The sequence below is a fragment of the Apus apus genome, chromosome Z (assembly GCF_020740795.1).
Source record: "Apus apus isolate bApuApu2 chromosome Z, bApuApu2.pri.cur, whole genome shotgun sequence".
In the NCBI taxonomy this organism is placed as follows: domain Eukaryota; kingdom Metazoa; phylum Chordata; class Aves; order Apodiformes; family Apodidae; genus Apus; species Apus apus.
Window position 1 is genome coordinate 11235802 of NC_067312.1, and position 25789 is coordinate 11261590.

The 25789-nt window shown below is 59.4% G+C and overlaps 2 protein-coding genes across 14 annotated transcripts in view; both read left to right on the forward strand.

The window, feature by feature from the left end:
- Positions 1-8591, forward strand: part of TLN1 (talin 1) — a 37302-nt gene extending 28711 nt beyond the window's left edge. For both annotated transcript variants that reach the window (XM_051642116.1, XM_051642117.1), the window contains 12 exons: positions 122-305; positions 569-694; positions 1010-1126; positions 1203-1388; positions 1491-1598; positions 4551-4656; positions 4783-4907; positions 5212-5337; positions 5476-5538; positions 5798-5980; positions 6648-6773; positions 7395-8591. In XM_051642116.1, the coding sequence (XP_051498076.1) occupies positions 122-305; positions 569-694; positions 1010-1126; positions 1203-1388; positions 1491-1598; positions 4551-4656; positions 4783-4907; positions 5212-5337; positions 5476-5538; positions 5798-5980; positions 6648-6773; positions 7395-7526 (1582 nt within the window). In that variant the 3' untranslated portion in view covers positions 7527-8591. The remainder of the gene's footprint in view (positions 1-121; positions 306-568; positions 695-1009; positions 1127-1202; positions 1389-1490; positions 1599-4550; positions 4657-4782; positions 4908-5211; positions 5338-5475; positions 5539-5797; positions 5981-6647; positions 6774-7394) is intronic.
- Positions 8592-12174: 3583 nt separating this feature from the next.
- Positions 12175-25687, forward strand: TPM2 (tropomyosin 2). 12 transcript variants are annotated; one of them, XM_051642847.1, is made up of 9 exons: positions 12175-12354; positions 13131-13256; positions 19439-19572; positions 20573-20690; positions 20828-20898; positions 21148-21223; positions 21885-21947; positions 22277-22346; positions 25385-25687. In XM_051642847.1, the coding sequence occupies exons 1-9, from the start codon at positions 12241-12243 to the stop codon at positions 25465-25467; spliced, it is 855 nt and encodes a 284-aa protein (XP_051498807.1). In that variant the 5' UTR covers positions 12175-12240; the 3' UTR covers positions 25468-25687. The 12 variants fall into 12 exon arrangements, with proteins under 12 accessions (XP_051498807.1, XP_051498810.1, XP_051498812.1 ...); XM_051642850.1 differs by lacking the exon at positions 21148-21223 and adding an exon at positions 21678-21753; XM_051642852.1 differs by having other exon boundaries at positions 24108-25475.
- The last annotated feature ends 102 nt before the right edge of the window (positions 25688-25789 follow it).

Here is a 25789-nt window from a genome sequence, read left to right on the forward strand (position 1 = left end):
CAGGATTGAGCTTGTACTCCACCTTGTACTTACAGACAGCAGGGTGCACAGTCTCTACACACCAGGGACCATGTGTGCATGTAGAGGGCTTTGTCCTCTCTGACTCACTTCTTCTCCCTAGGGAGGGCATCTTGAAGACTGCCAAGGCACTGGTGGAGGACACTAAGGTGTTAGTGCAGAATGCCACAGCCAGCCAGGAGAAGCTAGCCCAGGCTGCCCAGTCCTCTGTGTCCACCATCACCCGCCTGGCAGAAGTGGTGAAGCTGGGTGCTGCTAGCCTGGGATCTGAAGACCCGGAGACTCAGGTGGGATGGGGTGTATAGGGTGAATGGAGGCTTCTTGTATGTCGCTTGAGAGGCTTGAGGGTTCCAGGTGTCATGTGGCACTCTGGGCTGCATCCTGCATGTTGTGGAGAGGATTGGCTGGGCTTTGGCTGGTGCTGGCAGAGCTGGACCCCATGTGTGGCCTGGGGTACCCAAATTTCTCACTGCTGGGCCACACAACCTATGTGTCCAGGTGCCTGAGTGTGACCTGATGCAAACCATTGCCCTGGTCTTGCTCTCCCCAGGTGGTCCTGATCAATGCTGTGAAGGATGTGGCCAAAGCACTTGGAGACCTGATTGGTGCCACCAAGGCAGCTGCTGGCAAAGCTGGGGATGACCCTGCTGTCTACCAGCTGAAGAACTCTGCCAAGGTCTGAACTGGGCATGCTGGGAAGGAGGGTATGGTGCAGAGAGGACTGAAGAGAAGAGTGGGAGTGCTTCTCTGCCTAGCTGGGGGCAGGAGGACAACTTTGGGGCAGGCAGGCAGGGCAAGAGGGGAGGAAGGGGCACATGAAAGGTAGGGCACAGCATGCAGAGGAGGCATTAAATAGGAGAACAAGATGAGGTGGTGTGAGAGGAGTATGGGGATGGGGCTATTTTGTACCAAACTGCAGGGGAGGGACAGGTGCTGGCAGCAGCCCCGAGCTTGCATGGCACTTCACCAGGCTCCCTTTTCCCTTCCACAGGTGATGGTGACGAATGTCACTTCCTTGCTGAAGACAGTGAAGGCTGTTGAGGACGAGGCCACGAAGGGGACGCGGGCGCTGGAGGCCACCATAGAGCACATACGCCAAGAGCTGGCAGTGAGTACGGCCACGGTGCTGCCGCCATCCCTCCTGCCTGCTGCCCTGGGGCTCACCTCTGCCTCTCCCCTTGCAGGTCTTTTCCTCCCCAGTGCCACCTGCCAAGGTCTCCACCCCAGAGGACTTCATCCGTATGACGAAAGGCATCACGATGGCCACAGCCAAGGCAGTGGCCGCCGGCAACTCGTGTCGGCAGGAGGATGTCATCGCCACGGCGAACCTGAGCCGCCGCGCCATCGCCGATATGCTGCGTGCCTGCAAGGTGGGGTGGGGATGTGGGTCTAGCAAGGTTTGTGGGGGGCTGCGGGTGCCAGCAGGGGTGGCGCTGGATGCCAGTGGGATCTTCCCTGTCTCCGGCTTTCAGGAAGCTGCCTACCACCCAGAAGTGAGCGGGGACGTGCGGCAGCGGGCGCTGCGCTTTGGCAAGGAGTGTGCCGATGGCTACCTGGAGCTCCTGGAGCATGTGCTGGTGGTGAGTGTTCCCACCACTGTTCCCCTGCTGTGCAGAGGCCACCTGTGGAGCTCCCCACATCCCCATGGTCTTCTGGGCTCTCCCCCTCCTGCTAAGGTTTTTGCACAGCCCTGTTTACTACCTGTGCTGGCACAGCATGTCTGAGCTCCTGCCTGGGAAGCAAAGAGATAAAGAGGGTCTGAAGAAAGGTATTTGGCTAACAACAGATGGAGATTAACTGGCTGTAAACAGATGGATGCTGGAAATTTGACAACACAGGAGCAAAATCCTGAAGCAGCTTCCAGTAAAAGTGGTGGGAGTAAGAGACTTCAGGCAGTGTGAAAACAGAGCTTGTTAAGGTCACAGCAGTGTGGGTGGTGCTCCGTGCCCACGATAGCAGAGGTGATGATTGCAAACAGCAGCTGCACCCTGTTTATCCAGTCTTCCTCTATCTCAGCCTTCCCAAGAACTTCAGCTGGCTGTTTTCATTAGCTCTCCTACAAGACGGTTGTAGTTTACAAGAAGCAAATTAAGACTGTAGAGCAGTAGAAAGGATCCAGTGAGGTCCTTCCAGTGGTTTGCATTCTTGGCAAGTTTGCAAAGGTGGAGTTGAGGGCACTGGAGAGATGCACAGACCTAGCCCACAGTGCTGCAGGAGCCCTCAAACCCGAGTCAGGACAAAGACTGAGGGTGAGTCAGGCCTGTAGTAGGGTTTCACTAAGCTGGTTAGAAGGGCTTGGTGGGAGTGTGCCAGTCAGGCTCACCAGACACAAGGTGGTGGAGCTCTGACTGTGGTTTCCTGCAGGGAAAGCTCCTTTAGGCAGAGGTTAACCCGCACTGGCAGCACACAGGGGAGATGGGCAGGCGTCAATTGCTAGAAATCGAAGCTGGGTGGAGAGCAAGTCAAAGGGTTGTTTTATCTGAAGGAAGTAACCATTGGGGTTCAGATCCAAGGAGAGCAGTGAGTTTTCCATCCTCTATGTCTAGATCAAATGTCTGTCTGGAAGATGCTTGAGCCACACATAAGTCATGGCAGCCAAGGTTGGAGTGCTAAGGAGAAATTCTCTGGCTGACCTGTTAGCAGATGATTGGGAAAATCGTGACTTAGTCTGGCAGTGCCTGAGGTCAGCCTACTTGCAGGAACACGCTATTCTGCTGTATTTAGAGTGTGACCATCCAGCTGCCACACAATGTCTCTTAAATATTTGCTACAATCCCATGAAGTGCTCACTGCAGGTGCATCTTAGTAAGCTCAGCCTCCAGGGTGCCTTCAGCTCCAGAGAGACCACTTAGCAGTTTTAAACATGTCGCAACGACAGATAGCAGGCTTAATAACGTGGCATTTAGTCTGGATGGGTGTTTGAGGACAAGCCACCCATCTCTGTGTACCCTCAGCTTGGGGACTCTAAGCCACATGCAGCTCTGGAGACTTTGCTGGGATGGCCTCACGCAAGTCCTGGGTAAAGCCATGACCTCCCCAGCTTCTGCAATACTCTAGTCTGCAGAGGCAGGAACAAAGCACATGGGGTCCCATTTATCAGAGGGCAGCAGGTTCCTGGAAAGCCACAAGCAGGAAGGATGTAAGGGAATGGGAGGGGAGATGGTGGATGTGATGCTGCCTCACTCCCCAGCAGCAGCAAGCCCATTACTGTATGCTGGGTCCCATGGGGATCAGTGCCTTGCATGGAGTGTGAATGAACATGGTTAGGGTTCAAGAAAGAGGGTTATTTGACTCAGGATGGAAAACGTGTCTCCCAGCAGAGGAGTGGGAACGCCTACATATTTCATTGGGGAGGGGAAGGAATTTCAACCGCCACAGGGACTTGGTATTTGGTAACAATAGGTCTCTCCCTGCAAAAGCAAGAGAGATCTGGTGGCTGAAAACTGCAGTGAAGAAGTTCAGAGTGGGGAGAAATAAGATTTAAAGGGGGCAAGGAGGAGAGTGGCTCTGTGGCTGCTCTGGGTTTGGGTGGCTCCTCCGGCCTTGAGAGCCTCATCCAGGTGCTCCCCCAGCCCTGCCAGGCTGAAGTATGAGCCAATGATGGCAGCACAGCTTCCCGCCTGGGACCTCTGATCCTTCATTCCCACCTCTCTTGGTTGTGCTGCACTCCCTACTGGAGAGCACCCACCTCCCCTGTGCTCCTCATGTCCCTGTCCCCAGCATCCACGTGTCCTGGCCAGGCTGTTCACTGCTCTTTCTTTCTCTTCTCCCTCCCTCTCTCCCTGTCAGCCGGTGAGTAAGGTGGCATTGGGATGCCTGCCGGTGTCTAACCTCAGCATGAACCTTGCTCACGGTGTGTCTGTGTGCCCAGCCCAGTGCTGGGGTGGCACTTGCGTGTCCACAGGGACCCCAGGGTCTGTGTGTGTGTTTGTACTCACACCTGCTCTAGCTGGTGGGCAGCTGCTGCCTGTGCAGTGTGAGTTTGGTCAGGGTGAGCTCTGCTTGTGCCTACAGACCCTGTGTATGTGCACATATGTGTGCTGTGGTCTCTGCATGTGTGTCACCCCGCTGAAGGACCCTCGTAGCTCTGCCTGCCACCTTGTCCCAGCAGGGACAGCCCTCCTGGGCTGGGACATGCCTCCAGGGTACCCCCTTTGCCCAGCTTTTGTTTGCAGACAGATCTCCAAAATGGGGACAGCAAGGGGGAAATGCTTCAGGAGCCTGAAACGCTTTGTTGGGGAAGAGATCCTGGAGGGGGTAGCTGCTGAGTGCAGGAAGGCTTGTTCCAAACATCTTGTTTCTGTGAGATGTTCCAGAAGCTGTGGATGTAGAAGAGCTAAGGGGAAGCTCATCCCATCCTCAGGCAGGAGGAGACCAGCCAGGGCCACTCAAGAAAGTATCACGGACAACACCTGATGTGTAGATGTGTGGAGAGCTTGGGGGATCCCAGCCTCCTTCCCTAGGGAGTGCACCCTGAACAGATCTCTGACATCTGCCTTTTCCAGGTGCTTACATCTGCTCCTTCCCCACAGATCCTGCAGAAACCAACTCACGAGCTGAAGCAGCAGCTGGCAGGCTACTCCAAGCGCGTGGCCAGCTCTGTCACCGAGCTCATCCAGGCAGCCGAGGCCATGAAAGGTGAGGAAGGGTCCTGCTCAAAGGGGCAGGACTGAGGGCTGGGATTAGGCTGGAGGAACTAGGTAGGACGAGTCAGAAATGAGGCTGCACGCAGGTTTAGCCTTCCTTGCTTCCTGGTGTTACTAGGGACGGAGTGGGTTGACCCAGAAGACCCCACTGTCATCGCTGAGAACGAGCTGCTGGGGGCAGCGGCTGCCATTGAGGCTGCTGCCAAGAAGCTGGAGCAGCTGAAACCAAGAGCCAAGCCCAAGGTAGTGGTTCTGAGTCGTGGCTGAACCCCAAGCTCAGGTTGGGGTGGACTGGGGCTATCCTGTCTGTGCTTCGGCTGGGTGTGAACAGTGGGAAGCCACATCTAATGGCTGGTCACTCTTCCCTGGCTCCTGCTGCATCCCACGTCCCCAGCTGGACTTTTCCTTGAGCAGTCCAAACCCTCTTGTCCCCCACAGCCCTTAATCTAACTCTATATGTGCTCCCTCAGCCCCTTGATACCATCTTGCTCTGCCTGAACTGTCCCAGCACCCCTGCCTGGGACTCACACCCTGCTTTTGCCTGCAGCAAGCAGATGAGAGCCTGAATTTCGAGGAGCAGATCCTGGAAGCTGCCAAATCCATTGCTGCAGCCACGAGTGCCCTGGTGAAGGCAGCCTCAGCGGCCCAGCGAGAATTAGTGGCCCAAGGAAAGGTAAAGGAAGAGGGAAAGAAAGAAGAAAACGTGGGGCTTTGGTGGATTCTCCCTTCTCCTGGGGCTGTTTGTAGTCTTCGTGTCCCATGGCAAGGGATGCATAGGGCAGCAAGCCTCACTCCTTCTCCATTCTCACAGGTGGGCGCCATCCCCGCCAATGCAGTGGATGATGGACAGTGGTCCCAGGGACTCATTTCAGCCGTGAGTATCAAAGCCATGGTTAGGGGATGAGGGGGACTCTCCTCTTGGCTCCTACTGCAAAGATGAGGCTGCTTTGGCCTTGTGCTTCTCTGCAGTGGAAGAAGCAGCCATGCTTCTTGCTCCCTCTCCCACCAGCTGAGACATGGCAAGGAAGCTGGTTGTCCTCATGCCCTGCCCCACAAGCTCCTTGGTGCCAGTCCAGGCATACCCTCCCCTGGGTTGGCTCCTGTACCCCCCCTGACAGCCCCTCTCACCACAGGCACGCATGGTGGCTGCTGCCACCAACAACCTGTGCGAAGCCGCCAATGCAGCAGTTCAGGGCCACGCCAGCGAGGAGAAGCTCATCTCATCTGCCAAGCAGGTGGCTGCCTCCACAGCACAGCTCCTGGTGGCCTGCAAGGTGAAGGCTGACCACGACTCGGAAGCCATGAAGCGGCTCCAGGTGAGTCCCAGGCTGCCTTCCCCAGTCCCAGCTGCTTCCTCCCAGCTGCTTGAGGCGTGGGTGGGAGTGGGGTGAGGGCATGTGGGTGCTCCCCAGAGCTCATGCTCTCTGCCTGCATTCTGTCAGCAGGGAGATCATTGGAGCACAGGCTCCAGGTCGATCGGACTTTGCTGCTAGCTGCATTGCCAGGTGTATGAGTGATGCTGGGCTGCTTGAGCCCAATGGTGTTCAGGGGAATGCCTGAAATATGTGCACTGCATCCCTAGCATTTGAGAGGTTAATGTTAGGGGGGCATATTTGTAGCACCCTTAATCCTCAGAGGCACACAAGATTAATGCCCACACATTGGGGGTTTAACATCCGGTCCCAGCTCTGGTCCTTCGGGGTCAAGAGGAGAGTTGGTGGGTCTGCCCCCCTAGTCCCTGCCCCACTGCTCAGACAGGAGCCAGAGCCTGGCTGGGAGCAGCAGCGCCTGAAATGGTCATGAGTGGCTGGCAAGGCAGCGAGCCATGTAAAGGAATCCCTGCCTGCAGCTCCAAGCATGCCTGGCTGCCTGTCCTGCCTTCCAGCTTGGCCTGGGGCAGGGGCTCCTTCACCCCCCACCTCAGGCTGCCATTGTGCTTTGGGACTGGAACTCGGGCTGATGTCCTCCTCCTTCCCACTGCAGGCTGCCGGCAATGCCGTGAAGAGAGCGTCAGACAATCTGGTGAAGGCAGCACAGAAGGCAGCTGCCTTCCAGGACCATGATGAGACCGTGGTGGTGAAGGAGAAGATGGTCGGGGGGATTGCACAGGTGAGGAGCAGGGCTGCTTTCATGGGGCAGGGGCAGCTCTAGCTGCCACCACAACCTGTGTTAGCTTGGAAACATCCCCTACCAGCCACTGGCATGGGATGCATCTCCAGAGAGCTTCAAAAATACTGTGGGTGCATCCATACCACCTAGTTAAGCACTGTGGCTTCACCCTCACCCTGCCACATGTAGCAGTGGGCACAGCCAATCATGGTGCATGCTCCCAGGACCATAACACCCTGGATTCTCCTTGATGTGGTGCCCACACTATTCCAGTATCCCTTACATGTGTGAAGGGCAGAGCACTGGGTAAGAGGTGACATCTGCCCAGTGTGGGCTGCCACAGGCCCCAGCGCTGCCCCCCAGCCACAGGCTTGCAGCTGAGAACAGGGCATGTGGGGCTGAGCCCTGGGAGCTGTGGTGCTCCCCATTATCTCCAGAGGACTCTGGCCCCACCCCAGGGACAGCAGCCCTTGTGTGCGGGTTCACACCAGCCCAGGGGGGGCTGTGAAGGGGGAGAAGCAGCAGCCAGAGAGCCTGGCCTTGGCATCAGCATTGCTGCAGCAGAGGCTCTGGCCATCCCTGTCTGAGGCAGCTGGTGACCCCAGGGCTCTCTCCCGGCAGATCATCGCCGCCCAGGAGGAGATGCTGCGCAAGGAGCGGGAGCTGGAGGAGGCGCGGAAGAAGCTGGCCATGATCCGGCAGCAGCAGTACAAGTTCCTGCCCTCCGAGCTGCGGGATGAGGAGCAGAACTGATCCCCGCGCTCTCCCGCCGCTCACTGCACAGACTGCTGCCTGCCCGCCCGCTCCTATTTAAGTCGACCCGGCTGAAACAAAGGGCTGCCTGGGCTAGGCCAGAGCTCTGCCCGCACCCAGAGCGCCGGGACTAACCCAGTTGCTGCTCCAAGCCGGTGCCGCACCAGCAGCTCCGCTTTGCCGCCCAGCCCACCTGCCCTCGCGCACCCAGGCACGGCCAGAGCGCCCGGAGGGACCTGGCTGGGCTGGGAGCTGGGGCTGCACCGGCTCAGGGCTCACCCACCAGCCTCAGGGTGCGGGGCTGGAGAGCTCCACCATAGGGGATATTTCTGTGTGCCTTTGTCTGTCCTGCTCGTGCTCCTTTCTTCTCTCTCCTTACCCTTTTCTCTGCAATGAGGATCAGGGAGCAGCACAGTCCCTCCCTGAGCTCTTGCACGGAGCCGCCTTTCACCTCCAATGCCTTATTGCTGGCTGAATCTTCCTCCTCTTCCTATTCCTCCCCAGCTTCCCTGGGAGGCACTGACTCCCGTCTATGAGCATCTTCTTCAGCCAGGGCTCCTCTGGGGAGCAGCAAGGCTGGAAGCAGTGCCTCTGCTCAGGATGGGGGGTTGGGAAGCGATGGGCTCACCCCCAGAGCTGATCTTTGCCTTCCTGTGGGGCTTTCCCCCGTCCCGTGGCCCCAGCCAGCTCTGCCTTCTTTATCCTTCCCAAGTGCCTGCATCATTTTCCAAGATCCGCAGTATTTTTGTAACTTTTCCCATTTCTCTAGTATTGAACCTGCAGCTTTCAAAGTTCATTTATTGCCTCTACCCCAGCTTGTGCCCTTCCCACTAACACCCAGCTCTCACCGGGGTCCCACAGCCCAGCATCCCACCCCTCCTTGGCTCCAGGACCCCTGTCCCTCCCCCTTTGCACTCGCTGAGGCTTTTCTCACTATTTTGATACTCTAAGCATCCCATATTAAACTTTGAAGGAAACCAGCTCCCTCCGAAGCTCCGGGGTGGGGTGGGGGATGCCAATGTCTCCTTGAAAAGACGCATTCATCAATAAAATCTGATTTTCCTGCTTTCTTGCCACCTGCCTATCAGCGGAACCCCCACCAGGAGAAAGGTGGGGGAGGGGGCTGGTGGGCAGGGGGCCCACGGGTGCCTGCCCTCCCAGCAGAGACGGGGGCGGGGGGGAGTGTAGCATGGGTGCTTATACAGCATGGAAAATATTTGAGGCACGTCCAGCCCCAGGCACCCGGCAGGCCGGACCCCCGCTGCCAGCCATGTGCCGGCCCTCGCAGGTGCTGCCGGGGGGCCACTGCCACGGGAAGGAGCCCTGGGGATTGTGTTGCTGGGGGATTTGGTCTTTGGGAAGGGGAAGGGGGGGTGCCTGGGCTTCTGGTCCCATTCCTGCTGCCAGCCGAAAACTTCCCTGGGTTAGGTGCTGCAGGCAGGCAGGTGGGGGAACCCGTAGTCACTGGTGGCCCAGCAGGGGGGAAGTGGTGGCCCTTGGCTGTGCTGTGGATGTGGGAATGCGGCCGGAGCCCTCCCAGCTGCTGGTGCTGAGCTCACGCCCCGAAATAGCCCCCTGGGGCCGACCTGTGCGGGCAGCAGCTGCCCCAAGCGTTTCCCCACCTGTTCCCACCCCATCAATCAGCGGGGATTTGGGGGGCCCCATGCAGCAGCACGGCGGGCAGGGATGTTGTGGGGTGGAGTGGGGACGCGGACGGGCTGGCACGTGTCCCCTGTCTCTGGGACCAATCCCTGGCAGCATGAGCTACAAATGAGGGCAGCATCCTGCAGCATCCTGGCCGATGACCCTCTGATCCCTTGCAGGCATATCCCCAGGGGTCCAGAGGGTCTGCATCCTCTGGGACCTTCACCCCTGGCCAGGCTCCAGAGTGGATTTGTGGCTCTCACAGGCATCCCAGTCCTCCCAGCTGTCCCCTGGCAATCTGCGCTCGCCTGACCCGGCACCAGGGCTCTCACCCAGGTACTAGATGGGGACAGGGCCTCTCTGACCAGACAGCAAGGACAGTAAGTGGGCACAGTATGGCAACAGCCCTGGCCTCATTCCAGCACCCTGGAGCCAAGGGACCTCCAGCACCCCTAGAACAGGGCTGCAAGAGCCCCCGCTGATGTGTGCTCCTGGCTGGGGTACAGGCAAGGGGTGGTGGCACAAACACCGGGAGATGGACGTGGGGTCCACTTTGTCCCGGTTCCCCAAAATCTCACCCACTGGACAAAAGGGTTATTTTGACAGGTTTGGGTGAGAACACGCTGGGGCTTGGAGTTGGGGCATCATGGTCTTGAGGTGCCAGCACTTCTGCAGGGACCCAAATCCACCTAAGTTGGAGGTGGGCAGGAAAGCCACAGCCCTGTTTCTCAGGGAACTCAGGAATGGCATGAGAGGCTGCGGCATGGTTTGCACCCAGGAAGTTCCATTTAGACAGCGACACAAGCCTTTCCCTGGAAGTGCATTCAGACCCTGGAGTGGGGCATGGAACGGGATCCCTGTCCTGGCAGACCTTAGCCCAGGGCAGGGCTGGGCATGGGGAGGCAATGGGAGGGATGTGCACTTATGCCCCTCTGCACCCCCTTGTCCCAGAGGTCACCTCAGAGGACAGCTTTGAGGGCAGACTCGTGGGCCTGGGCAGTTGGATGGCTCTAGCTGTGCCAGTCTGACATGGCTGTGACGCCTGGAGGAAAAGGCAGCAAGCGGGAAAACTGCATCATTTTTGGGGGTCCATCTGAACCTTGAAGCCCTGCCTGGCTCCAGGGGAGCTGCCTAGCTGCTCACACCATGCACGTCATCATCCTTCCCTCGTGTGCAAAGCCCATGAAGTTTCTCTGGGCCAAAGCAACTCACAGAAAGCCATCCATCCTCTCCCAGGAACGATGGGAGGCGGATCTTCCCCCTCCCTTCAGAAGTTGTGTACTGGTGGTTACTGATTTTCCTTGTCCAAATATGTGCCTAGTTCATCAGTATAAATAGCTGCTCTCCAGAGTCCAGCAGCAGCTCTTCTGCTGCTTTCCCCGTGGCGCCAGCAGCCCCTTGGTCCTCGGCTGCTCCCGTCCCTCCTACACTCCCTGCAACCCAGGGCTGAGGGCTCCTAGAAAGCCACTTTCTACAGCTCTCAAAAAACTATTTGCTTTGCTTGGAGCACTGGTGCCAAAAAGTTGCAGCAGGCAAGGGGTGGATGCGGCCCCAGGGTGATGGGCTGGGGGGGCCCTCATGTCCCCATCCCATCCTACCCTCCTCACGTGCTGCACAGCTCTGGCAGCCCCTCTGCCAGCTCCTTCCATCCCTCCCCCCACCCCAGTCCTGGAGCCCACCCTGCAGCTGGGAATGCGCCAGAAGCATTTATGAGCGTTATTAAAGCGCGGGTTATTTTTGGAGGAGCCAGGATCTGAAGGGTTTGCATTTTTTTGCCTGTGGAATACAGTTTATTTAGAACAGAAAGATGGAGAGGGGCAGCAGGCTGCCTGCGTGTCCCATGTGGCCCTGAAATGCCACCCTATGGGCTATGCATGTGCTGGGTGTCCCCGTGGGTGCTGCAGATGGTGGCACCAGGGTGCAAGGCAGCAGGGAGGTTGGGTGCCAGGAATCCTGCATGGAGCTGGGGCCCTCCTGCCCTGCTGTGACGCAGCAGCTGGACAGGGAGTTCAGGGGCTCTGCTCGCTTCTCTTCCTCTGGATTTTGCCCATGTAGGCAGTGCCAGCTCATGGTTTCCCCACGTGCAGTCACAGCCTGCAGCATCCCCACTTGCAATCACAGTTTATGGGTGTCCCCAGCTGCAATCACAGCACAAGAGTGTCTCCAAGATTTCACTGCCTGCCCATGAGTGTCCCCAAGTGCTGTGCCACCACCTGATGTGTCCCCAAGACAGTGCCAGCAAGCAGGGTCCTTCAGGCCCCAGGGTGCAGTGACAGGGCATGGGGTGTGCCTGGGGCAGTGCCAGCTGTGCAGTGTCCTCTGGCACTGGGAACAGCTCTGGGATAGTGCAGAGGCAGGACTCAAGCCCTTGAGGTGGATGGCTGGTGGTGGCCCTGGGGCACAGCACGCTGCCAGCACATGCAGTCCCCAAGCGAAGCACCAGACGTGGCATGTCCTCCACAGTGGTGAGAGGCCACAGGGTTCCCCCCAGCCCAGCACCACTGCAGAAGTGGAACCAGAAGTGCCCTCACCACAGTGCTCCAGGGTGACTCTAGCACCGTACTACTGGGGTGCAGTCCCTTGTGCAACAGCCATGGGGTGTCTCTAGCACGATGCCACCAGGGTACCCCTAGTGCTGTGCCACCGTTGTGCCCCTCTCGTGTTGCCAACGGAGTACTCCTCTCCTGGGATGTCCCCCACACAGGGATGTCCCTCACCCAGTGCCACCAGGGTACCCCTAGAGCCTTGCCCCAGGATGCCTCCGGTGCCTCTGGGGTACCCCTAACACAGCGCCACCAGGGTACTTCTAGCGCAGTGCTCCGGGGTGTCCCTCGCCCGGTGCCCCCGTGAATGCCGCCTTCCCCTCCCTCCCCCCGTCCCGCACGGTGCAGCGGCCGGTGGAAAGCCTGTCCCTAAAAGGTGCTGGCGTGCGGCGGGGGAGGTGCCGGGGCGGCCCCTCCCCAGCTCTTAGGCGGCGCGGCGGGACCAAGGACTCAGTGCCGGTGCTCCCGCCGCCTCCTCCGTTCCTTCTGCCCCCGCTGCTCCGCGCCCCGCCGCCGCCGCCGCCACCATGGAAGCCATCAAGAAGAAGATGCAGATGCTGAAACTGGACAAGGAGAATGCCATCGACCGCGCCGAGCAGGCGGAGGCTGACAAGAAGCAGGCGGAGGACCGCTGCAAGCAGGTGAGTGTCCCACCGGCTGCCTCGGCGTTGTGCCGGGTCTCCACACCTGGGGACCCCGTCACGCTGGGTGTCCAGCCTGTGCACTGTCTATCCTAGGGGTGTCCAGCCCTGGAGACTGTGTCCTGCTGAGTGCCCAGCCTGGGAACCCTCCATCCTAGGGGTTCCCAGCCCTGAGGCTCTTCTGCCCTAGGAGCGCCCAGCCCTGGGGACCTCCCCATGCTTGGTGTCAAGCCTGAGGACCCCTGTCCTAGGGAAGCTCAGCCCGTGAAACATCACCCCTCTGGGTCCTCATCCCCGGGGACCTCACCTTGCTGGGTGTCTGTTCCCAGAGACCAGCACTCCAGCCAGTTGCCCTTGACCCCTCAAACATGCTCTATCTCAGTGGAGCACCCCGGTGCCACCTCCCTTTCCCTCTGCCAGGGAGACCCTTGAGAACAGCCTACTCCCACCCCAGCCACATCGAGATGGGCCCCTTCTTGGTGCCCCCTGGACCTGTGTCCACAAATTGGAAACTCTCCAGCCCCCTACACAGGGAGGAAGCCTACCACCCCCTTACCTCCTCTGGGCTCAGGGACATGGGGGGCTGCACTGGCCCAGGGAACCAAGGAACACGTCCTCCCTGAGGACGTGTGACACCAAAGTTGACAGAGGGAGCATCTCTGTGTGCTCCCACTGTGCTCTCAGCCTGGGTATCCCCAGGAGGAGGATGGCTGCTCACCTCCAGCCTTGTGTGCATTGCCAGCCCCTCTGACCCCCACCCTCCATCTCTTCCCCAGCTGGAAGAGGAACAGCAGAGCCTGCAGAAGAAGCTGAAGGGCACGGAGGATGAGGTGGAGAAGTACTCAGAGTCTGTCAAGGAGGCCCAGGAGAAGCTGGAGCAGGCGGAGAAGAAAGCTACAGACGTACGTAGGCATGCCAGCAACTCCTCCCCTGCATGGGTGCTGGACCTCAGGGGCGGGGGGGTGCGGGGGGGGCTGAAGGAAGAGGAGGGCCTTATATGGAAAGCGTCCGTGGGGAAGACTGTCAGGATCCCATTCCTGCAACGGTGACACTGAATGGGGCTGAGGTGCAGGGCAGGGACTGGACAGATCCTGCTTGGGGTGTGGGAGCCAGGCACTGCTTGGACAGCCATTCCTGCCTGCAGCTTTGTGGGCAAATGCTTGTCTGGCTCCCCAAGGCTAAAGGGGATGAGTGTCCCAAGCTATGTCGCCAGTCCCCAGGCATCCCTGCAATGCTTGTAGGAAAAACTCTGTGGCACTTACCTAAACTGTGGTAGAAAAGCAAAAGAGAACAGCAAAATGAAAAAAGCTCTTGCCCATGGCCACCTGCTTAGTGCTGGCTGCAAGGAAGGATGCTCAGGGAGGACTCGGTCATTTTGGGGTCTGGTGTGCCACCCTGTACCCTGGGAAGGGCAAGGCCAGGAAGAGTTTTATTTAGTGCTGTAACTGATGTTTCTCCTGGGAAACGGATCCTGCCAGGGAGATGTTAGGAAGGTGTTGAAATTGGCTTGTGCCTGGCCAGGATGAAAGGTGGAACAGCTGTGTGCAGCCACAGAGCCGCTCAGGAGCAGGGTATAACGACCTGCCGTGCCACACAGGGTATTTGACACCCTATAAATAAATCCTCCTTTTGATAGCCAGTCCATCTTTGATGAAAACCAACCCTGGAAACTGGAGGAGAAGCTAAAGGGGAGCTGTCTGGAGCATGGCCAGCAGGGCATGGCCAGGCTTTTTAGGATTGAGAACAAAAAATTTAATCCCAGCTGGTTTATGGAGCTAAATGGGGGAGATGCGTCAAATCTCTGAGGTGGCTGCCAAGGACAGAGGTGAGCAGACAAGGACGAAGTCCCTGGCATGGTCCAAAGCCCCCAAGGAGCAGCTGGTGGGGCTCCCCAGAGTTGTTTGCGGAACCTATAGACCTGCCCCAGCTTAGCTGGACACTAAAGCAGGTAGATATACCTTGAATATCCTGACATGGGACAGGCATGTCAAGCTGGGTAGGGCCGCTGCCATGTGTAGTGAGTCTGTACTGGTCAGACTGGATCCGTGCTGGTGTGGGCAAACTCAGTGTGGGGTCTGGCTGAGTGAGGGTTGAATGTCCCCACTGTGGGGCCCAGAGGAAGAGGCAAACAGTGGCATGGAGCAGACTTCACCCCTGGGGTGCAGATTATTTTGCTGCTGGCAGCGGGCTCTGCAACGCTGTCCTGGACAGGGAGGGTGCATGTCCCTGCTCTTGGTCCACAGCAGGTTGGCCAGACTACAGCTTTGGCACAGATAGTCTTTTCCCAGCAGATACTGGGGACAGGAGCCACTGATCCCTCCAGGGAGGGCTGGAAGGGGAGGCATGGTGAAAGAGCAGCACTGGAGAGGGCAGGCTGGCTGCAGTGGGAGCAGTGGGCAGGAATGGGAGCCCGTCACCAACCAGCACAGCTGCCCCAGGTCCATGCTGAAACCTGGACTGGCAGCACCAAGTGCGGGGCTCTGGGAGTCACCATGTCCCTGTTCCAGGGACTCCAACATGCTGACAGCATTAAGTGCCGGGACTGGTGTTATCTCCCCAGGGTGAGACGCACTTCCTGGCTCCAGTGAAGTGCAGGGTAGACCCTCGGAGCCCAGCCACCTGCCTGCCTCCCCAGGGATCCCCGCGCCCCCTTGGCTGCCAGGACAGCCTGTGCCTGTGATCACAGGCCTCAGCCAGGTCAGGGACCATCCCAGCCGTCCAGGTAGGCTTCTGCTCTCAGCAAATATGTCAACAAATACGTTAAAAGAATGACTGTCCCTCTGCTCTGGCTCTGCCCTGCCTCCAGCAGCGGGTGGCAGTGCATTCAGCCCTTGGAGACTGCACTGAGGGGTGCAAAGCCACCCCCATGGCACTTGGAGTGGAGTCAGAAGGTGGCACAGACCCGGGAACACCTGATCCCTGATTGGCAGCTTCAGGTAGCTGGCAGCCCCTTCCCACCACCTCTTGTACCCAGGAGGGACAGTCCACAGTGTTCAGGGCACGGGTTGCGGCCACGGTGTAGCCAGGACAGCAGGTCTGGCCAGAGCAGCCCCCTTCAGCCCCCCGTATCCCCAGCCACTGGCCTGTCCCTGACCACCATAGCAGGGTGTGAGGGAAACTCCACCTTTCCCAGGCCATGATCCCAAAAAGCTTCACCCAAGTTCCCGCCCCGGTTGCTCTCCCCAGCTGAGACTTTGCTCTTATTTGGCGATACCCCGAGCTGGTGGGAGGGAACGGGGCTCTGCTGGGAAGTGACTGCATCCCTGGGTGGGGCCAGAGCAGGAGGCACCCAGCCTGGCCACCATGGGATCAGGGTGGCTGTCCCCCCAGCCTGCCCCTGTCTGCCTGCGGCCAGCTTGCCCCTGCCCCATTGCTGCCAGGGACCCACATTTCTTCTTTGGGCCCCACGCACTGGCTTGGGAGCATTCTTGGCACCCAGACACTGGGCTGGGAGTGGGGCAGGACCAGCCGGGACCAAGGCCAAGCTGGAGTCCATGTGCTCCCAGGGGACCTGCAGTACTTCCCCTTCTGCCACCACTTGGCAGGGGGATACGGGGTGCAGGGCTCTGCTGGCAGTGCTGCCAGGTACCTCCCAGGACCCCTGGCCCCAGAGTCAAGGGCAGCCAGTGGGGTCAGCCCTGGCATTGGCATCCCTGGAAGCAAAAGTGCAGCCAGGATTGCCCAGGAGCTGTCATAGCTCCTTAAGAGAGGATTGAGTGCCACCAGTGCTGACCCCTCCTGATGGATCAGGGCATGTGCCCTGGGCAGGATGCAGAGCCAGGGTCTGGCCTCCCCCATAGGGCAGAGACCCCAGGCTCTATGGGCCCCATGGGTCCATGCTGGCCAGGTCCTCACTTGAGGGAGGGGATGCCAAGGGGCTGCTGAAGACATGGCTGTGCCCTGGGGCTCCAGGCCCAAGTAGCCCATGAGGGTGCCAAGGGGTGGTCTCTGCCCCATCTGCCCCATTCCTCTCATTGACTCACCTACGGTGCAAAAGTGTTTCACCCTCCCTCAGGTCTGCAGCAGGAGGTGTGGGGGGCAGAGCTTGTGAAGAACCCATGGCACACAGCTCCTGTGCCCACGGGGGCTCACAGCGACCAGGCTCTGGCACTCCTAGATTCCCTGGGCCTCTTTTTCCCCAGGGAACTGAACTCCCTGACTATCTCCCCATTGCTTTGGGGCATCCTGTCCAAGCCACACCATTCTATGATTCTATGATTTTGGTGGGACTGTGCACCTCTGCCAGGGTGGCACAGTGGACCCTGCCAAGGGAGGGGACCATGTGCCCTGCCTTTGGCATGAGGGAGATTGTGTCCCATATCGTGGTGGTGCATGGGGGTACCATGTGCTCTGCCAGTGGGAAGTGTGCACCTATCTGCCTTGGAGGACACCGTGAAACCCTGCCGCGCTGGGGGGAAAGAATGTGTCCTGCCCAGAAACCGCTGCACGTCCCCAGGTGTGGGGACTGTCCCTTTCCACGGGCGGGCACCGTGAGCCCTGCCCGGGGTGCGTGTCTCTGCGGACGCTGCCCGGGGTAGCGGCGGCCCAGGTCGGTCGGTGGCAGCAGAAGAAGGAGGAGGAGCAGGAAGGGATGGAGGCAGGGCGGGCGGCGGGAGCGGCCGCTGCCTGAGCGCTTCCTGCCCGAGCCGGGCGGATCCCACAAAGGGCTCGGCGGCGCGGCCTCCCCGCCCGCAGCCCCCCGCCATGGCCGGCATCAGCTCCATCGACGCCGTCAAGAAGAAGATCCAGAGCCTGCAGCAGGTGGCCGATGAGGCGGAGGAGCGCGCCGAGCACCTGCAGCGGGAGGCCGATGCCGAGCGGCAGGCCCGGGAGCGGGTAAGGGCCGCTGGGGAGGTGGGGAGCGGGGGGGGGGGAAGGCACGGCGAGGTGGGGCCGGGGGTGTCCCGGCAGCTCCCCGGGACCCCCCACCGGCTCCGGCCCCGCCGCCGGCATCCTCCCCCACCTGCTGGCCCCGGCCGCCCGCACACCTCGTCCCGGTCGCCCGGCCGGCTGCGGCCGTGGCGGAGCGCCGGGAGATCCCGGGGGAGCCGGCGGGAGCCTCCGGGGCTGGGGGCTTCGGGCAGCGCCCCTGCCTGCGGGCTGCCTCCTCCAGCTGCTGCCTCCGTGGGTCTTGCGAGGGATGCTCCGTGCGACGGGGCTTCCCAAGGGCTTCCCCAGCTACTGGGCACCGGGGAGTCTGCCGGGGCTCTGCTTGGGATCGGGCAGATCCAGGGGAAGGATCCCCTCCTTCGGAGGCGGGCTGCGTGCATGGCTAAAAATCCCATGCCCAGGATCTTGTCTGGCTTCCAGCGGGCTCTGTGGTCTGGGCCACAGCAGACACAGAGCCTTTGGCTCTTCAGTGTGTCCCTTTGTGGGGACAAGCCACCCTTTCATGCTGCCAAAGGCCAGAATTTCCACTCTGGCAGTGGGATGGCATTTCCAAGCTGCAGCTTGTTCCTGGTTTGGCTTTTTTTATTGTTGCTGAGCTGGGGTTTTCTTTTTCTTGCTTTTTCCTATGCCCACTGCTTTAACATCCTCACCATATCAGGAGCAGCAGAGCTGGGCGCGGTACCCGGGCTGTTGTCTCTCGGGCTGTGTGAGGAGGAAATGGCCCCTTCCTGCAGCCACAGATCAGGTTCCCCGGTCACTGGGAGCTGCTGGAGAGCTCATGTTCCCAGGTGTCCATCCGGGCAGCTCTGACCCACTTTGAGGGTGGTTTCCTGGGAAAAAAAGCTCTCGGTGGAGTGGAGCAGAGGCTGTAGGCAGGGAGCGTCACCCATGGCAGCCAGCCCCTGCTCCCCACTGGGTGGTGTGGCTGGGGACAAGCTCTTGGTGAGCCTGGAAAAAGGGTGTTCCCAGGGCGGAGGTGGTTGTTGTGCCAGCCACGGGGCTGGCTGCCTTCCTGGCACACTGCCGTCCTGTCCCACTCGGAGAGGTGCCGGCTGTGCCTGCCCCCGTCCTGCTGGCTTGCCATAGGGCAACTGCTGGTGCTTGGTGGGGCCACTCAGGGTGACAGCCCCTCACTGCTCCCATGGTTCCCCTCCTTGGCTGATGTCCCCCAGGGCATTCCTGGCACTGGAGGACAGGGCCAGATGCTGCAGCCGGCCAGGCCTGCTCCAGCCTGTGAATAAGCAGATGTTATCCCCTGGCTTGGTGCATGCCTCTCTGCATCTTGGGCTGCTCCCCGTGGTGAGGTCTCATCACCACCCATCCCTTGGCACTCAGGGTTTTTTCTCTCCTGCAGCCTCCCCCTGGGCTGGGAGCGGGGCTGGGAGCTGCTGAGGCAGCGTTTCCCAGCGATGGAGATCAAGCAGGAGGCCTTTACCAAAGGGAGAGAGCGCGAGGCCAGGCGTCAAGGGGCTGGCGGGGGGCCAGGGCCACTGCTCTCGGCCGGCCCCAGCTCCCAGCCCCACGCAGGGAGAGCCTGGGAACGCAGGGGGCCCCGGTCCCACAGGCCCCAGCGGCCGCCCCATGGCCAGGAGCCAGCCCGCTGAGGGCGACTCGCTCCATTGCCCCCGGCGCTGCCCCATACATCATCTGGGGGGCGGGGGTGGCCATGCTTGGCTTCAGGCTGCCCCATTGCGCAGGGCCAGGGGGGCTTCCCGCAGGAGAAGCTCCCGGCTCGCTCCACTGCCTCCGTAAACAGGAAATCCACAAGTGGCTCCGATCTCCTTTTTGGGAGCGAAGCTGCACAGGGCATTCCTCCCCCTTTACTCACAGCTCTGCAAACCCCAAATACCATCCCCGTGACAGCACGGCTGCTCTGGCCACCCTGACCTGCCGAATGCTCCTCGTCGCCCTCTGGGGCAGGAGTTGGAGGTGTGAGGACATGGCGGAGGGTCTGCACATGCTGGGCTGGGCTTCTGTGTCCGGGAGGAGCCAGTGTCAAACAAAGAGCTAGGAGTGGAGAAAACTCCATCCATGCATGGTCAGGCATCCCATTCCTGCAAGCCCTGGCTTGTTGCATCGTGCCAAAGGATGTTCTGGATAGCAAATGCAGAAGTAACCAATGAAAATGCTTTCATATATGTGTATATACACACTGTATGAAACACTGGGTGACCAAGGGTTTCTGCTTCCCCAGGCTGAGGCTGAAGTGGCTTCTCTGAACCGCCGTATCCAGCTGGTGGAGGAGGAGCTGGACCGAGCCCAGGAGCGCCTGGCCACTGCTCTGCAGAAGCTGGAGGAGGCTGAGAAAGCAGCTGATGAGAGCGAGAGGTATGATCAGAAGGGACAGGGCAGGGGAGCATTGGGTCAACATGGATTGCAGGCAGCCCCCTTGGTTTCACAGTGGAGTCCCTCTGCATTGACCTCATGGGTTAGCCTTGGTTTTCCTGTAGACCCTAAAGGGAGAGAGCAAGGACACAACACAGAGAAGTCCCCGAGATACAGGCGTTTTTAAAAAGGCTTTGAAATTTTCAGGGCACCGATAAAATCCTGAAAAAATTTATCTGGTATTTACATAAATACCAGGCTGTAAACAAAGCCCCTTCCACTTGAGAGCTGAACAACAGCCAAGGAGTGGACACCTGTGCCTGAGACCCAGGATCATCTTTAGACAACAAACCAGCCTAATTAAAAAAAAACGAGTCCTGCAGAGTGTGTTGCCCCATCCTTGCAGCAAGGTTTCCCAGGCAGAAGCCAGGCAGGCAAGGATACTTGAGTTGCACAGGAGTGCCCAGACATGTCACAGCATTCCAAACAGTCATGTGAGCTCTTCCCTCCATTGGCAAAGACCAGTTTGAGCAACGGCATCTGAGGGAGAGAAGAAAGAGTCTTCAGGAGTCCCTGCCACAGGGGGTTGTGGGGGTTCAGTAAGCATCATCCCTGAATGGGAAAAGACTTTGCCATGAAATAGCACTTCATAAAGGTTGCTGGCCTGTCAGGCTCCTTTGGTGGAGGTTGCAGCTGCCTCTGCATGCATTTTTCCCCCACCAGATGATGAGTTCAGGACCTGCCTGGTTGAGGGGCACCACTGCCACATCTCCTCCATCTGGAACATGGTCCTGGGGCCAGTTCCTCTGCTTTAATTGTGCACAGGAGCATCCTTGGGGTATTACCGGTGTGACCCTACTGCATCAGGTGGCCAGTGAGTGGCAACATCGCTGGGTGATGTCCCATGTCTCTGGAGCTGGTGGACAGGACAGAGAGCAGGCAGGAAGTGCAGGCGTCTCCTCAACCCACAACAGTAACATCTTCTGGCTTGGACTTTCCTTAGAGGCATGAAGGTCATCGAAAACAGGGCCATGAAGGATGAGGAGAAGATGGAGCTCCAGGAAATGCAGCTGAAGGAGGCCAAGCACATAGCAGAGGAGGCTGATCGCAAATACGAGGAGGTGCATGCCCACAGTCACAGACCCTCTTCCCCCCAGTTCTGAAGCCGTGATAGCACCCGGGGCTGCCTCCCCACAGCTCTGTACCCCCATCTGGGGCAAGCATGGGGCTGACACACACCTCTTTTTGCTGTCAACAGGTTGCTCGCAAGCTGGTCGTCCTTGAGGGAGAGCTGGAGCGCTCGGAGGAGAGGGCAGAGGTGGCGGAGAGGTGAGCAGGGCTCCCAGTGGGCAGCACACGGGGGTCCCACACAGCCCTTGCCCCTAGTCCCTGACAGCTGTGGGGATGGAGATGTCTGCCTGGGGATAGGGGTGACCCTCCCTGGGAGCAGAAGGGTCTGCCATCAGGGTGGTCCCTGGGCTTGCAGTCTGGGAGCAGGGGGATGCTAGCCCAACCAGTAGCAAATCCTTGACCCTGTTCTCTGCTGTCCCCCCGCGGGGTGCCCCTCTTCCACCCCAGCCGAGTGAGACAGCTGGAAGAAGAGCTACGGACCATGGACCAGAGTCTCAAATCCCTCATTGCCTCAGAGGAAGAGGTACCCAGGGCAGGGGCGCGAGGCGACGCGCAGCAGCCCCCCTCTCTCTGTCTCTGTTTCTCGAACCATGCGACCCACCTCTCACCTCTCTGCACCGCTGCCTCCACTACCGACCTCCCCTCGCCTCCCCCTCCAGCGGGCACAGGCTGGGCACACTCCTCCATCCCTCCCTGCCTGCTCTCCTTCCTGGTGAGGCCGGCGGGAGCCTGGCTGGCAGCAGTGAGGCACTGTCTGTGCAAGGAGGCACGAGGAATGGATGAACGGATGCGTCCCGGCAGCTCCCGCTCGTAGCGGCTCTGCTCCTTCTCCACCTGCACTAGAGTTTTCTGCTCTTTCAACTTGTTCTCTTCTCTTTCTTTCCTCCACTTCCCCGCACCTGCTTTTTCTGCCCACACCTCTCTCCTGCACCCCTGGCCCTGCTTTCCCCTCCTGGCGGCCCCTGCTTGCGATGTAGTAAATGTGGTGACCTAGAGGAGGAGCTGAAAATTGTCACCAACAACTTGAAGTCCCTGGAGGCCCAGGCTGACAAGGTAGGACCTGGTGGGGCTGCTAGGGCTCGGCAGAGTGCGTGGGGTCTGGGGGAGCTGGGGTCTCCTGCTGGGGTGAAGGCCAGTCAGAGGTGTCCCATGGGGCTCACAGGTGCCTGTCTCTGTCTCTGCAGTATTCCACCAAGGAAGACAAGTACGAGGAGGAAATCAAGCTTCTAGGGGAAAAACTGAAGGAGGTAAGGGATGTGAGGCCAGCACTGCATTGCTGCAGGCACAAGTTTGCCAGTTGTGTCGGTTTTCACCCTGTCATGCCTGTGTTCTCTCAGCATTCTGCAAATTGAAGCCCTGCAGTGTGGCAGGTGCCTGGGTCTGCAATTCCTCCTCATCAGCCTGCTCTGATTTAGGGTGGAGGGGTCCATGGATGCCTTGTCCCTTGCCTTTCTTAGGGGAGGGCTCACTCAGAAGGGTACCAGAGATGCAGATGGGGGAAATTAGGGGTATGGTGCAGCCTGCACTGTCCCTGCCATGCCATGCAGCTTACGCCCTCCCTGCTGTGCTCCCACAGGCTGAGACCCGGGCGGAATTTGCAGAGAGGTCTGTGGCGAAGCTGGAGAAAACCATCGATGATTTAGAAGGTAAAATGTCCCCACTGGCCCTGTGTCCCTCTTTCCTAGGGAGCACTGGCCACAGTGTGCCCCTAGTGGGGCTGGACAGGGCTTGGCCAGGGTGAGAGGGTGGGCAGGGGTCCCTGGAGGGGAGAAGCTGGATGCTGTGGTGTCTGGCACAGGTGCACAATGCTGTTGGGCTCTGGGCTCTGCCCTTGGGTGGGGAATAGGGCCGCATCCACGCTGCCAGTGCCCGCACACCCGCCACCCTCAGCCCCCCACTCACAGCCACCATCTCTCTCTCTGCCACCCACCCCTCACCCTGCTCTACCACCTGCCTCCCACCTGCCCTGCTGCCTGCAGATGAAGTGTATGCTCAGAAGATGAAGTACAAAGCCATCAGCGAGGAGCTGGACAATGCACTTAATGACATCACCTCCCTCTAAGCCCACCACCGGGCACCAGCACTGTACCCCCATGCCTGCCTCTCCCCTCCCCACCTCGGCCACTTGCCTGCCTGGCCATCCCACTGCTCTCCTGCCTGCTCTGTCCTCCTTTGTCCTTCCTAGCCCGTGCCTGTCCGTCAGCTCCTTTGGGACAGGAGCTGGCCTGAGGTGTTCCCACAATACCCCTCTTTGGGGGGCAGATGAGGTCTGGATGCTATGGGGCGTTTGGTTGGCCAGGGTAGCATCCGTTGGTAGCCCCACGCACTGGGCAGACAGTGCCATGTGGTTGTATGTCTGTACCTCAGCATTGCCCCGTGGGGGACAGGAGCCCTTTGCTCCAGCATCTCCCTCCTCAGCTCCCCAGCTGCACAACACTGGGAACCCCACAGCTCCGGGGCTGGCAGGTCACCTGCCCCCCTGTGGCCCCCAGCAAATCCCCCTGGTGTTGTTTGCTGAGCCCAGGGTGGGGAGAACTCACAGCTCCACTGCCAAAGCTTAGGCCCAGGGGATAGAGTTTTGGGCCTGGCTATGTAGGCAGCCCTTTACCAGGCAGGCAGGCAGGCCACTCCCAAACCTGCCCTGTTCGTTCCTCACCCCTGCCTCCCTTCTGTCCTTTGCACATTGCTGTTCAGTTTGCATTTCATGACTTTTATGTTCTGTCCCTCTGAGTTACTGAATAAAGCATATTACTTTCCTTGGTTTCTCCTTTGTTTTCCTCATGCCACTCTGTCCCTCATCTCATGCATGTCTCACGTGGGTGCCTGCAGTGGGGTCGTAGGAGGAGATCAGAGGCAGCTCGCAGCCATGGGACCCTCGGGATGGTGGTGGCTAAGTCCCAGAGTGGCTCCTGCACTTCCAGGCTGGGTGGGATGCAGCCCTGTGGCCCTGTGTGCCGTGGCCCAGGGGATGACGCCTGCCACCCTCTGTCTCTCATACATAGCTTTCCTCATCTCTTGCCATCTTCTCCACTACTCTTTTGGCCTGAAATAGCAGGGTTAGACCTGGTTCTGTCCCTTCCAAGCCGCAATCTCAGCCCAGGCATCTCCTGCATCACCCTTCCCCGAGGAAGGGACTGACCCTACCCTTCAGCAGCAATCCCTAAATGCGTTCGTGATCCTTCTCCTTCCTCAACTTCCTACCCTGCCTGCCCCAGAACCCAGTTTCCAAACTGATGGACCCACAGACCTGGAACTGGCTGTCTCTTCCTGCCAGCCCAGCTCGTCCCCACTGCTGGCTGGGTGGCTGCGGGATTTCCAGAGGGGCTTTGGGGAATGCTGTCTCTTTTCACTAACTCTCCTTTCTCTTTCTCTTCCCTCTGCTGCGCTGACGTCTCCGTTTTCTCTAGAGCGCTCCCAGCAGGAAGCCGAGAAAAACCGCATTCTTTCTAAGGAGCTGCGGGTCATCCTTACCGAACTTAACAACTGAGTAGCCCAGAGCTCCTGGCCCCAGCCCAGCCTCCTGCATCCATGCTGCTGCCAGCCCCACTCCCTTGCCCTGTTTTGGTCAGGCTGGCTCTGGGCTGGGAGCCCATGCCCACTCCCCACCACGGCTAGCCAGGGTGTGGAGCCTTGGTTTTATCACCCCAGGGGTGACCACCCTGCCTGGGGGGGGGGTGGGGACAGGGAGCCCCTCTGGAGCTGATAGGTTTTTCTTGGGAGAGGAATGAAGGTTTTTTTGATGTCCCAGGACCCTCATGCAGTGATGGCTGTTCCTGGCATCAACCTGGCCCTGCTGGAGAGGGATGTGGTAGTTTTTATCACTGCTTTCCTCCCGTTGTCCCAGAAGTCAGCAGCCAGCCTTTTCCTCCTCACTCTGGTTACCCCAAACTGTGCAGGGAGGATGCCCTTGGAGTGGGGTCCCTGCAGGGTGCTTGGAGGGCTGGGATAGGAGCTGGGGACCTGGCAGCACCCACTGCCCCAGGCTTGTAGCAGGGAACAGAGAAGAGCCCTGCTTAGGGTGCTGGGAGATGGGGTTGGGTGAGCAGAGCTCTCATCCCATCGCTGTCTCCAGAGGGAAGGAGGGTGCCATTTGGAAGTAAACAACAGAGGAGGCTGCCTCAGCAGTGGTCTGCCTGGCAGAGGTTTTCCCTGCGGCCTTATTAGCTCTGCTCCTTCTCTCTTTCTGCTGTCCTCTGCAGTCCCTCTCCTTTTCTTCACGGAGCACCAATGAGTCATGCAGCCAGCACTGGCTCTTCTCTTTCACTGGCAGAGGGTTTGTGCATGTGCCCTCAGCTGGCTGGTGCTGATGCCCCAGGGCAAGATGTCCTGGTGGCTGGCCAAGGAATGGCACCTACCTGCCAGTGGCACCTGCGCTGTGGAGGGCCCGGCCATAGGAGGATGGAAATGCTGAGGAGAGGGACGGCTTGCCACCAGTGGCCAGCCTGCCTGGCCTGGCTGCCCCAGCTGGTCCCGGAGTGGCTGGGCTCATCCCTGCCGACGATGAGGCTGCTTGTGCAGAGTCTGCTCCACCGGGATGCCCCACTGGGCAGGAGGCTGTCGCCGTACTGAAATGTCCGTCTGTGTGTGTGTGTCTGTGCTTGGTGTGGTGTGCGTGGGTCCGGCTGCGCCTGGGTACGTCTGGGGTGTTTCCGTGTGCATGGCTGCGTGTCCCTTGTATTCACAGAGAATCTGGCCAGTGCCAAAGAGGAGAACGTGGGCATCCACCAGGTCCTGGACCAGACCTTGTTGGAGCTGAATAACCTCTGAGCTGCCCTGGGGAATCCTTATCCCCCATCCCTACCCCACACGTGCACCCCACCGGTATGCTCAGGACATCATCAGCTGAACTGCATCTTGGCCAAATCCACACGTCTGTTGAGAAGGGAAGCCCTGCAGCCCTACACCGTGGCGCAGAGGCCTCATGTCTGTGCACAACCTGGCTGGCTCTGTCCTGTCTTCATGTCCAAATATTAAAGCAGTTTGACAAAATGGATGGGTGTGCTTGGTCCTTGTGGGCGGGTACAGGTGCCAGGGGATGTGGTGAGGGCCCAGTTTGTGCATGGAGGCTCTGAAGAGACTTGGGTCCATG

Bases quoted from the DNA above. Each gene is read 5' to 3' on its own strand.
- TPM2 (XM_051642847.1), top strand. From the start codon at position 12,241: ATGGAAGCCATCAAGAAGAAGATGCAGATGCTGAAACTGGACAAGGAG. The intron at 12,355-13,130 runs GTGAGTGTCCCA...TCTCTTCCCCAG, and splicing joins CGGAGGACCGCTGCAAGCAG to CTGGAAGAGGAACAGCAGAG. The intron at 13,257-19,438 runs GTACGTAGGCAT...CTGCTTCCCCAG, and splicing joins CGGAGAAGAAAGCTACAGAC to GCTGAGGCTGAAGTGGCTTC.